Raw genomic sequence first — 16154 nt, forward strand, 5'->3', positions numbered from 1 at the left:
TGGTGGACAGTATCCAGTGGAGTTGTAGTTCACCTACCTCCAGAGAGCACTGTGGACTCAAACAATGATGGACCTGGACCAAACTCTACACAAATACTCCATATGCCCTAATGTGTACACTGGTGGAGTTTGGAGGAAATAGAATATTGACATTTGGGAGTTGTCGTTGCTGGGATTTGTAGTTCACTTACAATCACAGAGCATTCTGAACCTCACCAATGATAGAATTGGGCCAAACCTCCCACACAGAACCCCCATGACCAATATGGACCAACATGGATTTCAATGGCTTCTCTGTGTAGTCTGACGTAGTGGTAAGAGTGGTCCAGCATTTCTGTGTTCTCAAATAATATGCTGTGTCCAGGCTGGTTCATCAGGTGCTCTGACTTCTCTGGCTGAAGTAGTCTGGTTGAGAAGCCATTAAAATCCACAAGCATGTGGACAATTTCAACAGAAAGGAGGAAACCATGAAAATGAACAAAATCTGGCTACCAGTATTAAAAAAAACTCTAAAATTACAACAGCAAAACAACAGAGAGGAAACAAACAAGGACATCTAATCACCTCTCAACCAAAGATTGCCCCAGGCACTGCCAGGCCATCAAATGCTAATCAAGGTGGCCAGTTGAAACATTCACACCTAGTTCCAACAAACAAGAGTTCTTTGTCTCACCCTGGTCATTCCACAGATATATAAACCCACTTTCCTAGTTCCAACAGACCTCACTACCTCTGAGGATGCTTGCCATAGATGCAGGCGAAACATCAGGAGGGAATGCCTCTAGAACATGGCCATATAGCCCAAAAAAACCTACAACAACCCTCTGACAAGCTTGTTTCACTGTCGCATCTATTCTGGCAGGCCAATCCACAAGTTATCTATACTGAAGCATTAAGACAGATTGACACCACTGTTAACTTCCAGGACTCGAGGCTCTGGAATCCTGAGATGTGTAGTTTGGTGAGGCAGTGGCATTTGGCAAAGAAGATCTTGTCCCTGGTTCCATAGCATTGAGCACAGCAGCTAAAGCAGTGTCAAACTGCTTTATATCCAGAAAGTCAATGCACTCCTAGCTGCCCCAGAGAAGGAAGGTACTCAGTCTCCCCCAAGATTATCTATTTGTTTTGTTAAAAATCCATATATATACTCTACATCAAAAGCTTGCTGCCACTATAATGTCTTTAGTTGTGGGAGGCCAGCAGGGATAGGGTCATCCTGGTCTCTCTTGGGAGGGAGTTTCAAAGTCTGGGAGCAGCCACCGAAAAGGCCCCTCTCTCTTGTTCCTACCACATGTGCTTGAGAGAAGGCCTTCTCCAGATGATCAGAAACATTTAAAAGTTTGGTAGAGAGACCTAGGCATTCAACAAGCCACTATCCCTGCTTGACTTTTTCCGACCAAAGAAGGCAATGTCTTTCCTACTAGTATGTGAGTCTCAACATGTCCTTAAGCAGAGGGCCCTGTGCTGTTTAGCTTTGTTTGTTGATGGTTTCATTTCCTGGAGTAATCTCCATGGTGTAAACAATACGAAAAACAACTTCATGGCAATTGGTTAAAAGCACGCAACCCAAGATCCAAAATGAAAGTGTGGAACATGTTGACATACGTCTGAATCTAGTTGAAAGAGCAAGGGGTGACCCAGAGGAGCTTTTCAAAAAGGAAAAATCCACGCAACCAAAACATAAAATTAGCATTGGGAACACATAGTGGATGGCATTATATGTTCACAGCTCTAAGGTATATAGCAGGGGTCCTCAAACTAAGCCCCGAGGGCCGAATGCAGCCCTCCAAGGTCATATACCCGGCCCTCGCTCAGGGTCAACCTAAGTCTCAAACGACTTGAAAGCACACAACAACAATCCTATCTCATCAGCCAAAAGCGGGCCCACACTTCCCACTGAAATACTAATAAGTTTATATTTGTTAAAATTGTCCTTCATTTTAATTACTGTATTGTTTTTAAGTGTTTTTTGCACTACAAATAAGGTATGTGCAATGTGCATAGGAATTTATTTGTGCTTTTTTCAAATTATAATCGGGCCCTCCAAGAGTTTGAGGGACTGTGACCTGGCCCTCTGTTTAAAAAGTTTGGGGACCCCTGGTATATAGTATGCAGCTGTGGGCTTCCTTTCATTGGTCTAGGGAGGGGTGATGCTCTTTCAGTGGTTCTGGTTGGATTATTTTAAGCGGTGTCAGCACTGGATGGAAAGAAAAAGAAAAAAATATTTCCAGGAAACTCTTTCTGAGCATTTGGCACCATTCTGTGCACCTTTTCCATTTCAGATGGTCAAAAGGCAAAGGGAAAACGTAGCTGTCCAATATTCTTCTAAGGTTGGATATAAAGTTGATAACAACAACAAATAGGTCATGTTGGGAAGTCACGTGACTCTCTAGATTTTGTTGAGTTTCAACTCCCAACACTTCTTGTTGTTGGCTTAGTTGGCTAGGTCTCTGAGGGCTTGAATTCAACACCAGGAGGACCACACAATCCATACTCAGGGCCAAGGTTGGAAGCGGAAAGCTGTTCCTACTTATGTTTCAAGAATGCTGCAGACCTTGCACTAAACTGAAGCAAGACACTCAACCTTTTATTCCTGTACAGCATTCTGTCAGAGTATAGGTTGTATAAATATGTGAGAGGAAGCCACAGGGAGGAGGGAGCAAGCTGTGGACTAGGACGTGGAACGATGGCTTCAAACTACAAGAGAGGAGATTCCATCTGAACATGAGGAAGAACTTCCTGACTGTGAGAGCCGTTCAGCAGTGGAACTCTCTGCCCCGGAGTGTGGTGGAGACTCCTTTGGAAGCTTTTAAACAGAGGCTGGATGGCCATCTGTCAGGGGTGATTTAAATGTAATATTCCTGCTTCTTGGCAGGGGGTTGGACTGGATGACCCATGAGGTCTCTTCCAACTCTTTGATTCTATGATTCTATGAACTTTCCTTAATCAGAATTCCAAAATATTCCAAAATTGTCCATAAAAATAGTCACTTTTGATTTCAGATGGTTACCTCATGAAGACAGATTTGGCCACTGTGGTCCACGCCTTAGTTACTTCTAGATTGGACTATTTCAATGCTCTCTATGTGGGGCTGCCCTTGAAGATGGCTTGGAAACTCCAACTGGTCCAACGGGCAGCAGCCAGACGATTAACTGGAGCGAATTACAGAGAGCGGTCAACCCTCCTGTTCAAAGAGCTCCACTGGCTGCCGTTTATCTACCGGGCCCAATTCAAGGTGCAGGTCTTGACCTACAAAACCCTGAACGATTTGGGACCCTCCTACCTGCGCGACCATATTTCCACCTACGAACCCACACGATCCCTTTGATCTTCTGGAGAGGCCGTTCTTTTGCTCCCCCTGCATTGCAAGTGCGACTTGCGGGGACGAGAGAGGGGCTTCTCTGCGGTGGCCCCCCGGCTCTGGAACTCACTTCCCAGAGACTTTAGACAAGCCCCCACACTGGCAATCTTCAGGAGGAATTTGAAAACCTGGTTATTCCAACGTGCCTTCAGTGATTGAATGAAAGATTCTCCCTGACCACACTTTGCACAAAATGTCATTAGACGCACTTTCCTTTATGGGATGTGCAATGAAATCTTTCCTCATTCCTGGTGCCTCCTCCTTATAAGTCACTCTGCCCTATCTTCCAGTGTTTTTAATATTTTCTATAATTTTATCCATGCATCTGGCCCTGCCTAGTGAAATTTCCTGTGTTTTTAATGCTTGGTTTTATATTGTTGTGTTGTATATTATTTCAATTTTGCATTTTACGTATTTTGCTTGTTTTATTGTGTTTGTGTTATAGCTTGTATTGTATTGATGGGCATGGCCTCATGTAAGCTGCACCGAGTCCCCCTGGCGGAGATGGAGTGGGGTATAAATAAAGTTGTATTATTATTATTATTATTATTATTATTATTATTACACTTTATTTGTACCCCGCTACCATCTCCCCAAGGGACTCGGTACGGCTTACATGAGGCTGAGCCCAAACACACAATCCAAGCAATGATCACAACAATACAAGCAATTAAAATAAAACATAAACATATAACATTATCAATACGACAACATACAATTAAAACTATGGGAAGGCCAAATGTAAAATTAAAATTGGAAATAGTGCTGATGGACGAACAAGTGATAGTGGCGTTTGTGGAGAGACATATGGGCAGACCTAAAAAATGTAAAGTGCTTTAGAGGGACAAAGTGCTATGAGATCATTAATCCGGGAAGGCACACTGGAACGTCTTCAAGCTCCTCCTGAAAACTGCCAGAGTTGGGGCCTGTCTGATGTCCTTAGGGAGTTATTATTATTATTATTATTATAATAACAGGCGCGTCTGGCGGGGACGAGAGACAGGGCCTTCTCAGTGGTGGCCCCTCGGCTATGGAATGCCTTACCGGTAGACATCAGACAGGCACCTTCGTTGCTGGCGTTTCAGAGAAAGGTCAAGACTTGGCTTTATGAACAAGCGTTTGGTTAAACAGTGCAACTGAACATAGGAAGACGGGAAATGGAACATAGGAATAGCACAAGGATTATGAGAACGGATCTGATTTCACTGAGGCGTTATGTTTGTTTTTGTTAATTGTTGTTGATTGATGTTGTTGATTTTGTTGTTGCATTTGTTGCGTTTTTAACTCCACTGACATTGTTGTGATAACTTGTACCTTGTAAACCGCATTGAGTCGCCTGTTTGGGCTGAAAAATGCGGTATAGAAATAAAGCAAATAAATAATAATAAATATTATTATTATTAAATATACATAAAATAATTCAAATGTTAGACCAAATTTAAAGCAGCATATTTTACCATGGCAACATGTTACAATTATACAAACAGTTGCAGATAGCTTGATGAAGTTACTAGGTTTTAAAAAAACAATCTGAACCAGAAACAAGCCTTGAAAAACAAAACCTCCACAAATGGAGAATATTTCATTTAAATTTTAGGTTGCAGGGTCACCATCCTGTGAATAACTGAGGTTGGGGGGAGGCACTATATGTGCACTGCGAGAGATATCTAATGGAATTCCTCTGAAACTCTATGCCCCACTGTTTCAAGGGGTGAGGGTTTTGTTCATGGTTGCAGAGATATAGCAATTTTAAACCAGGTCCACCTTTTTAAAACACTCTAAATTACTGCTCAAGACGGCAGGGGGTTCAATAAAACTGAAGTCCAACATTTGGAAGCCAACCAGTTTTCCAGTCCTGCCTCATTAGTTCACATAGGACATGTACACCTTTATAACAACTGTGCACCTACTAGGCTTGTGCATTTCAGCTGAACCTTGATCCATCTCTGCTGGCAGGATACCAGTAGATGCCCATTTTAATTTTCGCATGCCTCCCGAAAACTGGTAGGTAGCCGGATAACTTTTCAGTCCGTAGCCAAAAAATGTGGCTAGATCTCACCCACTGGCAGCAATGGGGAACTTACGAGGCTCCCCTTTCCATTCCTGGGACTCTTTCCTTTTTCCTTCAAGGGAGCCTGGGTGTTAGTAACGAGGTTAAGTAACGAGGTTAGTAACGAGGTTAAGAAATAATCCCTATCTGGCCCATTATGGGGGGAGGACTTCCCAAAGGCTCCCCTTCTGGAATATTGTGTCCAATTCTGGGCACCACAATTCAAGAGAGATATTGACAAGCTGGAATGTGTCCAGAGGAGGGCGACTAAAATGATCAAGGGTCTGGAGAACAAGCCCTATGAGGAGCGACTTAGGGAACTGGGCATGTTTAGCCTGAAGAAGAGAAGGCTGAGAGGAGATATGATAGTTATGTATAAATATGTGAGAGGAAGCCACAGGGAGGAGGGAGCAAGCTTGTTTTCTGCTTCCTTGGAGACTAGAACGCGGAACAATGGCTTCAAACTACAAGAGAGAAGATTCCATCTGAACATGAGGAAGAACTTCCTGACTGTGAGAGCCGTTCAGCAGTGGAACTCTCTGCCCCGGAGTGTGGTGGAGGCTCCTTCTTTGGAAGCTTTTAAGCAGAGGCTGGATGGCCATCTGTCAGGGGTGATTTAAATGTAATATTCCTGCTTCTTGGCAGGGGGTTGGACTGGATGGCCCATGAGGTCTCTTCCAACTCTTTGATTCTATGATTCCATATCCTTCATTAAGACTTGGATTAAAACATCAGAGTTAAGATACCACACTTTCTGCAATCCTTTCCCTTCTGTCTATAGAAGAGACCGGATTTCATACTTCGTTAAAGCGATCTCTACTCTATTTATTTATTTATCAATTTTATATACCTCCACTCCCCGAAGGCTTGGGGCGGTTCACAATATTCACATGTAATACATAACATTAAAATCAAGGAAAAATTTGATCAGCAAGGTTCAAATGCCAGCCTAAATAAGTAAGTTTTACAAGCTCTACGAAAGGATAGTAAATCTCTGAGAGCTCGTGTCCCCGCTGGCAAGGCATTCCACAGGTAAGGAGCCACCACCGTAAATGCTCTACGCCTAGTAGACATCAGGTGAAAGGTCCTAAAATTGGGAACTTCAAGTAAATTCTGGTCGTCTGAACAGAGTAATCTCTGGGGTTTATAGGGATGAGGCGGTCCCTCGGTATTCCGGGCCCAAGCCATATAAGGCCTTCTAGAGGAGAGGTGCACGCTTTCTCTCCCAGCAGCAGTCAGGCAGCTTTCCATCCAAGGAATTTTAAGGAGGCCCAGGGAAGGAAGAGCAATGACCGGGCACTATCCTCCCTGGGCTTCCTTTAAAAAACCCTATTTTACTCTACTGCCAGCATTCTATTTCTGCTTCAGGTTTAATGCTTCCTTAAAGCTGTTTCTATTTTCTATTCTAGAGGAGTGGTAGCTAACTAAGTGTTAGCAGTTTTCAAAGAATGAGGGTTTTCTTTTTTGTTTGCTGGGATTAATAATTATTATCTTTTAGAAGCCCACAAATGCCGTGCATGTGCGCAGCCCACCCACTCATTCCACACATCCCAGTCAGCCCCACTAAATAAAAAGGATCAATAAAATAAAATAAAATGAAAATATTATTCTGTGGTGCCAAATCAGGGAGGAGACGGGATCGGCTGCCATGTGATCCCTTTATGGACAGGAATCCGTGATGGATAGGCCGTGCCATTACGGACACCCGAACTAACCAAAGAAGCCAGATTGGCTGAAGGAAATGGCAAAGAACGGATCTGGACACAAGTCTAGCATCTACTATTGAACCATCAAACTCAGCTTAATGGCAGAGGATTGACACTTTACCATAGCTCATAATACAACAATTTTATATGACCGCACTTTCCTAAGAAAATCCCACGCATACTTCTGTTTCCTTTGATCAATCTCTTGGTTCTATGATAATGGGGCATATCTCCTCTTTCAGAGTGACAAAATTACCCAACTGCTTACTTCAGTTCAATTCTAGGGCATTGAAATGATTTGACATAGTGGAAGTTTATAGATGTAAAATTGAAAAGCAATTTCTCACTCTCGGATCTAGAATGAGATCTCCAATTACATCGCTTTTCCATTTGTGAACTCTGGGGCTCGTCCAAAGTTCATTGCTTTTCATTTATCCATAGAGATGTTTTCTCTTGCTGCCACCTATTGTATTATATGAAGAATCACACTCAAAACCTAAATGTTTAAGTTAAGAATGGATCTGCCTCTATGTGATTTCAAGTTGCCCGTCGAGGATACATTTCCTAAATGTGGAATTCCCATTAAACCTTTTCATCTACAGGCCATCCCCAAGTTACAAACATCCTCTACTTTTAGTATCACCCCAAATGTTTTGACAATATTTCACACCATTTTGGTTGAACTTAATAATGGTGGTTTTTTTTTTAACTTTCTGTCATCTCTGATCTGTAAATTTAGTAACAGACTAATAGTCATATCACCTAAGGCAGGTATAGGCAAACCCAGGCTCGGGGGCCGAATGCAGCCCCTTGGGCTCTTTTCTCAGGCCCTCCTCTCTCTCACCATTGTATACTTTCTTCCTTCCTTCTTCCCTCCCTTCCTTTCTGGCTTTTCTCTTTCTCCCTCCCTCTTCCCTTCCCTTCCACTCTTTCATCCTTCCTTCCCTCTCTCTTTCTCCTCCTTTCCTTCCTTCTCTTTCCTTCCTCCCTCCCTACATTCACTCTCTTCCATCCTTCCACCCATCCATCCTTCTCTTCCTCTTTCTTCTTTCTCTTTTTCCTCCCTCCTTTCCTCTTGAGGGATGTTTAGCTGAGACAAGAGAAGGTAGAGAGGGAAGACGAGAACCATATTTCAAGATTTCAAAGGGTGTCCCATTGAGGAGGAGAGGGAAAACTGACTTTCTGCTGCTCTTGAGACCAAGGATCAAGAAAGCAATGGGTTCAAAACGGCAGGGAGAGAAAGTTCTCTAAATGATTAGGAAGGACTTCCTGAGGGCAAGAACTGTTGGGAGAGTAGCATAGGTTGCCTGGGAGTGTTGTGGAGTCTCCTTCTCTGGAGGCTTTTCTGCAGACGCTGTCTATTGAGAGTGTTTTGATTGTGCCTTCTTGCATGTCGGGGGGCTGGACTGGATGGCCCTTGGGGCTCTCTTCCAGCTCTAGGATGATTTATTCATTTGTTTATTTATTTTGTACATTTGTGCCCCGTCCTTCTCACACACACGGCACACGGCGGCGGGGGGGGGGGGGGGGGGAGAGACGGACTCAGGGCGGCTTCACAAGAAGTACTAATTCAGAAATGCTTCTTGTGAAGCAGTGCATTCAGAAACAACTGATTAAAATCATGCTGGTTTAAAATCAATGTCAGGGACAGTCCATTAAGTAATAATAATAAATAAAACTTTATTTATACCCCGCTACCATCTCCCCAAGGGACTCGGTGCGGCTTACATGAGGCAACACAACACAACAATACAAACAATAACAACAACAATACATACAATTAAAATATATCACATAGACAATAACATGAGCATTGACAATAGCACAACACACTTTTAAAATCTATGGCTAGGCCTGCTTCCCTGGAGATTAGGACACGAAACAATGGCTTCAAAGTACAAGAGAGGAGATTCCATCTGAACATGAGGAAGAACTTCCTGACTGTGAGAGCCGTTCAGCAGTGGAACTCTCTGCCCCGGAGTGTGGTGGAGGCTCCTTCTTTGGAAGCTTTTAAACAGAGGCTGGATGGCCATCTGTCAGGGGTGATTTGAATGCAAAATTCCTGCTTCTTGGCAGGGAGTTGGACTGGATGGCCCATGAGGTCTCTTCCAACTCTTTGATTCTATGATTCTATACGTTTGCACTGTTTAATCTCTTCCTCTGAAACCCATGATACTTGAAATGTGTGTCTTAAATATAGAACTATAAATAGAACAGTTAAATATAATTTTAATGAGACATTTATTCCTTATAACATTGTCAAACAATTCATCTTCAAATTTTTGACAGCAAATGTTTACTGATATTACCATTCCAAACAAAAACTGTTTAATTAATATGAATAACAAAATATCATCTCATAAAAAAGCAATTAATAATAGAAAATACAGATAATAAACAGGTAAATGGTTATTTCCGTAGTTACTTAAGGTAAAAGTTTTGGGGTTTTTTAAGAAAATAAACACTGGATCTTAAGTTTCTTATAAATTTGTTCCCAATAACAATAACAATAACATGAATAAAATTTGAATACAATATATTTTCCAACCTAAAGCTTTTTTTTCGTCCTTCATTTAGTCTATATGTTCTAAAGACCTGAGGGTTACAGCAACTCTTCAACTTATGTTTTCTCTTCATGCCTGCAAAGACGGCTTCTTCTTTCAGCTGCCAATGTGAACATACAGATAAACTATTAGAGGACATAAATATTTATCGTAAGATCTACACATGGTTACAAAGCCACAGTTTTCTAGGAATGGGAAAAGTGCTAGTTTGGAAATACTTAGTCACAGAAAATGGCAGAATTTCAATATACTATCTTTATGGCACACATTTTTATATTTTACTAGCAGTTTCCTGCCACACGTTGCTGTGGCCCAGTCTGTGTATATGTGTGTGTATATATATGTGTTTGTGTATCTGTGTATATATGTGTGTTTGTGTATCTATGTGGTTTTGTGCGTGCATTGTAATATATTTTTTGTTTTTTGGCTTTTTAAGTCTCTTCTGCTGTGTTTTTCAGTGTTTTTTATGAGTGATGGTCACTTGTTGGTTGGATAGTTGTGTTGTGTTCAAATTTGGCGTCAATTCGTCCAGTGGTTTTTGAGTTATGTTAATCACACAAACAAGCATTACATTTTTATTTATATACTAGCTGTACCCGCCACGCATTGCTATAGCCATTTTTCCTTCCCTCTTTCTCTTCTTTCCATCCTTCCCTTTTCTACTTTCCTTTTCCTCCCTTTTTTCTTTTCCTTCCCCTTTTCTCCTTTTCTTCCTTCTCTGCCTCTTTCCTTCCTTCCTTTGCTTTTATCCTTCCTTCTGTCTTTCCTTCCCTCCCTCTTTTTCTCCTTTCCCTCCTTCCTTCGCCCCCTCTTTCCTTTTTTCTTTCCTTCTCTCCTTCCTTCTTTCTCTACCTCTTTCTTTCCATCCCCTTTTCTTTTCCTCTTTCTCTTCTTTTTTCCTTTTCTACTTCTTTCCTTCCTTCGCTCTTTGCTTCTTGCCTCCTTCTCTCTCTCTCTCTCTCTTTCTTTCCTTCCTTCCTTCTTTCTTTTCCCCATCCTTCCCTCCTTCTTTCTTCCTTTTCTGTATGTCATTTAGCTTTTCATCATTCCGCTTTTGGGGGAGGGGTTGTCCTTTCTATAGTTTTTTGGGGGGAGGTTATGAGTGATGGTCACTCACTGGTCTGTTAGGGGTGTAGTATCCAAATTTTGTGTCATTTCGTCCAGTGGTTTTTGAGTTATGTTACTCCCACAAACGAACATTACATTTTTATTCATATAGGTAGATTTCCCTTTGTACATTCTACTGGAGAAAAACAAATGCTTAATGCCCAAAATATTATATGGAGATAAGGAGAAGCCCTTCTCTCAGTCCAACCAACACTGCAAGGACAATTGGTGGAGACACAAGAGAGGGTCTTCTCTTTCAATGGCTGCCCCTTGCCTCTGGGGCTCCCTTCTTCCCAGGGAATTTGTCCTAATTTGAGATCTTATATAAAGAGAAGTGCCAACTTGTCCAGCTTTGCTAATAAGAGAAAGACATGGGATGTACTGTACAGCAAAGTATTTTAAATGAAGGGATAACCCAAAATGACCTCCCCCCCTTTTGTTAGGAATCAGAATGAACTAAATTGTTAAGATAGATTTTGACAGACAAAGGTGTGGAAGAGGTTAGGAAACATCTCTGAAATAACTAAATAAAGCTCTCCAACAGTTCCTGCATTAAAAGGTTATGCTTTATTCTTAAAAGCTAAAAGGATATAGCAAAATTTTATTATTTTATATGTGATAACCAAGTGTAAAAATGGTGGCAGGTAATACTTGATGAAGTCTTCTTTCAGGAGTTCTTTCTCAACAACAACAACAACAATTTTTATTGATTAGCCAGTTGGCCTTATCAAAAACAGACAGTGGAAACACAACATTTTATTCACTGAAAGCAGAGGTAACACCTGCTACTATTGTAGTTCAAATTGAACATTAAGGCTGAGACATTATGAATGTGCCCATTACTCAGTAAAAATATCAACCTACGTTTACAACCCAAGGAGTAACCATCACTCAAAAACTGATTTTGTCATTTGGGAGTTTTAGTTGCTGGGATTTATAGTTCACATACAATCTAAGAGCATTCTGAACTCCACCAATGATGGAATTGAACCAAACGAGGCACACAGGACTCCTATGATCAACAGAAAACACAAGAAGCGTTGGTGGGCATTGACCTTGAGTTTGGGAGTTGTAGCTTAACTACATCCAGAGAACACTGTGGACTCAAACAATGATGGATCTGGACCAAACTTGGCACAAATATTCCTTATGCCCAAGTATGATCACAGATGGAGTTTGGGGGGGGGGGGGGGGGGAATAGACCTTGACATTTGGGAGTTGTAGTTACTGGGATTTATAGTTCACCTACAACCAAAGAGGATGCTGAACTCCACCAACAACAGAACTGGGGCAAACAGAACCTCCATATTTAAGGCCATCCAGTCCAACTCCCTTCACCAGGGCAAGAAAACATAATCAAAGCCCTCCTGACAAAGAGCCATCCAGCCATAGATATAGATAGATATATATGATTCACACACACACACATATAGTATTATAGATTTGAAAGGGACTCCTAAAGAAGGACAATTATATGTTGCGTGTTCCAGAGTAGGCAAACAGACAATCTCTACATCTACACTGACAATGAAACAACAAGAGATACTGTTTACCCACAAGCATAAAGAAATTACATATATTAGAAACCAACACTTTCTCATTACTTTATTTTCCGGATCACCAGACTGGGCCCCAGCAATGCGTGGCAGGGGATGGCTAGTCACCTATAAAAAAACTGAAAAACTCAGCAGAAGGCACTTCAAAAGCCAAAAAAGCAAAAAGATGCTACAGCACATGCGCAAAACCACATATATGCACATATACACATACATACACACACAAAACACATATACACAGACTGGGCCACAGCAATATGTGGCAGGGGAAGGTTAGTGTTCCATAAAAACAGTGGCTATTTGTGTTCAAGATATACCCAGAGCTAAACATTTTGTAATCCAGCAAGTACATTTATAGCATGTTTAATATCAAACTAAAATCCAACAGAGATAAATGAATTATTATCAGTATCAGTGCTATTTGTTGGAAGGTATTTGTCAGATTAAACAGCCTTAAACATTACAATTTCAAGCATTTTATATACCCACCTATTTATTTCTCAGGCTGTTGTCTCGACTTTCCTCACATTTTGATGTAAATTTTTTATTCAGAAGGGATGATGCCATTCCCACAATAGTACTAAGGGGAAAGCCACGAAGTATGCCCTTCTGTTCTTTTACCTCCAGCAAAGCATTCACAATATTGTCCCTAAAAATAATGAGAAAATGTATAGTATCTAAGAGAAGCTTAAATTATACTATTTAATGCATCCCATGAATTCCACCTTCAAACATTATACTTACCTGCTGACCTCTGGATGTAAAACTTCTAGGCTTTTCACTATTTTGCGGAAGCATTTAAAATTCAATGTTTTGGGAAATACAAACCCATTACATTGTACTGAGCCCAATGGCAAACGGCTCTCTGCAACATCCTAGGTAAAAATTATACAAACAATTTAATAACCTAAGCAAGAAAAAAATTCTAACTGCACAACTTTTCAACTATATGGAGATCCAGCTACTGTCTCTGGAATAAGTGTTCGGAAAGTTCTGTGTAAATAGCATACACAGACCTTTCTTGTTCCAGAAGTGTAGCCTCGAGTCAGACATGTGCACAACAGAACTACTGATAATGGATCCTTAAATCCAATTCTTAATCGCAATCAGACTTAGATGTGTACTTGCCTTCACTTCGCTCATCGATTTATAGCATAAGGTTTTCTTACACAACCAATACTCAGAGGTAGTATTCCTTCCTCTGAAATATAGTCTACAGCACCTGCTATTTGTTGGCAGTTTCCCATCCAAGTACTCACCAGGGCTACCTCTGTTTAGCTCCTAAGATCAAACAGGATATGTATTTAGGCTGTTTCCAGCTAGATCCACTGAATCAACAGGAACTTGATGAGTGACGAATAAAAATCAGTTCCACTTATTTAATATTACACTATATAACAAATTTTGAAAAAAATACTGTTCCTGGTTTGAAAGTTTTATTTCCTGTTTAATTGTGTGGCACTTAGTGTGAAAGTAACTCTTATACTGCCAAAACTTTGTATTTGTGGCTGTCATAAACTGTGTTGAATTGGTTAAGACTCAACAACAGGGGTCCTCAAACTAAGGCCCAGGGGCCGAATAAGGCCCTCCAAGGTGATTTACCCAGCCCTTGCTCAAGGTCAACCTAAGTCTAAAATGACTTGAAAGCACACAACAACAACAACAACAACAACAACAATCCTATCTCATCAGCCAAAAGCAGGCTCACACTTCCCATTAAAATACTAATAAGTTTATATTTGTTAAAATTGTTCATTTTAATTATTGTATTGTTTTTAAGTGGGGTTTTTTTTGCACTACAAATAAGATATGTGCAGTGTGCATAGGAATTCATTCATTTCTTTTCAAATTATAACAGTTTGAGGGACTGTGACCTTGCCCTTTGTTTAAAAAGTTTGAGGACCCCTGCTCAGCAAGATATTCATCAAAAAATGATAGCAAAATGTGCTACTGGGATGTCCCGCAAAAACAAAGTTTTGAAGCTTAATAAACCTTTTCCATGTTTTTAATGATAGGACCAATTAGAAAATGACATTTATAATCCAGGAACAAAAAACATATTTTATTTATTTATTTCAAATATTTCTATCTCATCCTTCTCAACCGATGACAGATTCAGGACGGCTCCCATCAGGCACTATTCAATGCCGATACAATATAATAACATAGCATAAAATACAATTAGCATAAATTAAAATAGTTTTAAATATACATTAAAATGTATTACATAGCGTTATATATTGTAATTGACAGTAAGAATTGGGTAGAAAAACCACTGTTTTCTCTATCAGGTCTAGGCACAATAATTATTAATGTTAACTGTAATTGTAGCCAATAACAGTTCTTTTAAACTTGGATATCATGAATTGTGTTTATTAGGCTTGTTAGGTTCAGTTTGGAAAAACCTAAAATTCAGAAAAACATACTGAATTTGAACTTTTGAACCAATTTCGAACCATGCAGGTATAGTGGGAGGAGCAATTCCGAATTTGAACCACTTACCCATTGTTCGGAATTATTTTCGGATGTCTCCCACAGTTATTTTGATTTTCAGAACCATTAAGCAACTTTGGCAAAGCCTAAACAAATGGTTTTAAAATCTCGCAGTTTCCCTTCCTTGGCGAGTGGCGGCGATGCAAAGAGGGACGATGCGAGTATGGCTAAACACAGCTCTTCTTGAAGTCCACGCTCCCAGTGGTTGTTGTTGTTCATTCGTTCAGTCGTCTCCGACTCTTCGTGACCTCACGGACCAGCCCACGCCAGAGCTCCCTGTCGGCCATCACCAGCCCCAGCTCCTTCAAGGTCAATCCAGTCACTTCAAGGATGCCATCCATCCATCTTGCCCTTGGTCGGCCCCTCTTCCTTTTACCTTCCACTTTCCCCAGCATAATTGTCTTCTCCAGGCTTTGCTGTCTCCTCATGATGTGGCCTGCTGTTAAACTACAGGACCTTTTGCAATCTCTACCACTGGGGACGTGGCCTTCAAAAAGAGCTGTGCTTAGCCACGCCCACCTCATCCCAGAGTCTTTGCATCGCCACTCACCACTGGAAGGGAAACCGCAAGATTTTAAAACTGTTTGCTTAGGATTTACCAAAGTTTCTTGCTTAATGGTTCTGAAACCCATTCCCTTCCCTTCGGTGAGAAACCGTATTCTTGATCCCAAAGAAGGGGGTCAGTCTAGATGTCCCTTGATGAGGTCTCATCTGTATATGATTTCTGTTCCTCCCCAAATTAACACAGTTTGTGCTGCACAAAGTTTCTGGAGTAGTTTACTTTCAAAGTAAAGACCATACAAAGAAACAGTGCACAGACCACAAAAAAGAAACACCTTGGCAGGGGATGGGGATCGAGAGAAGATAAAGGTTCCTATTCTCCCATGCAAGTCAATGGCAACAAAATAGCCTACTGGCAGAGCTCCCGCCTTGGAAACAAAAGCCTTCCCGGTTCGAATCCCGGTCAGGAACAAAAACATCAAAAACGGGGAAGGGCACAGCGGGTTGCAAAGACACCTGCAATTAACGGAGCGATTCAGAAATTTCTGATGCTTCCGATCTTTTTTTCCAGAAAATTTCAGAAATCATTTCAAAATTGAATCGCCAGCCACAGGCATGTAGCAAGGGGGGGGGGGGGGGGCTTGAGGGGCTTCACCCCCCCCCCCCCCAAATTCTCATGGTGGTTCGCGAAAAGGCCTTGCTGGTGCATTATTTAAACTGTTATGTTTATTCATATCATGATCTGATCACCATACTCAATATATCCCATATGCATGGGGGTACAGGTGTAATGATACAAAAGGTTTGCTAGGGTAG

General features: G+C 41.2%; 1 protein-coding gene across 4 annotated transcripts in view; it reads right to left on the reverse strand.

Moving 5' to 3' along the window:
* Positions 1-9479: 9479 nt before the first annotated feature.
* The window catches only part of RBM44 (RNA binding motif protein 44), a 32033-nt gene continuing 25358 nt past the window's right edge, over positions 9480-16154 (reverse strand). For all 4 annotated transcript variants that reach the window (XM_067470433.1, XM_067470437.1, XM_067470440.1 and 1 more), the window contains 3 exons: positions 13089-13219; positions 12834-12993; positions 9480-9781 (listed from right to left, as the gene is read on the reverse strand). In XM_067470433.1, coding sequence (XP_067326534.1) covers positions 12834-12993; positions 13089-13219 — 291 coding nt within the window. In that variant the 3' untranslated portion in view covers positions 9480-9781. The remainder of the gene's footprint in view (positions 9782-12833; positions 12994-13088; positions 13220-16154) is intronic.

The sequence above is a fragment of the Anolis sagrei genome, chromosome 1, assembly GCF_037176765.1.
Source record: "Anolis sagrei isolate rAnoSag1 chromosome 1, rAnoSag1.mat, whole genome shotgun sequence".
Lineage (NCBI taxonomy): Eukaryota > Metazoa > Chordata > Lepidosauria > Squamata > Dactyloidae > Anolis > Anolis sagrei.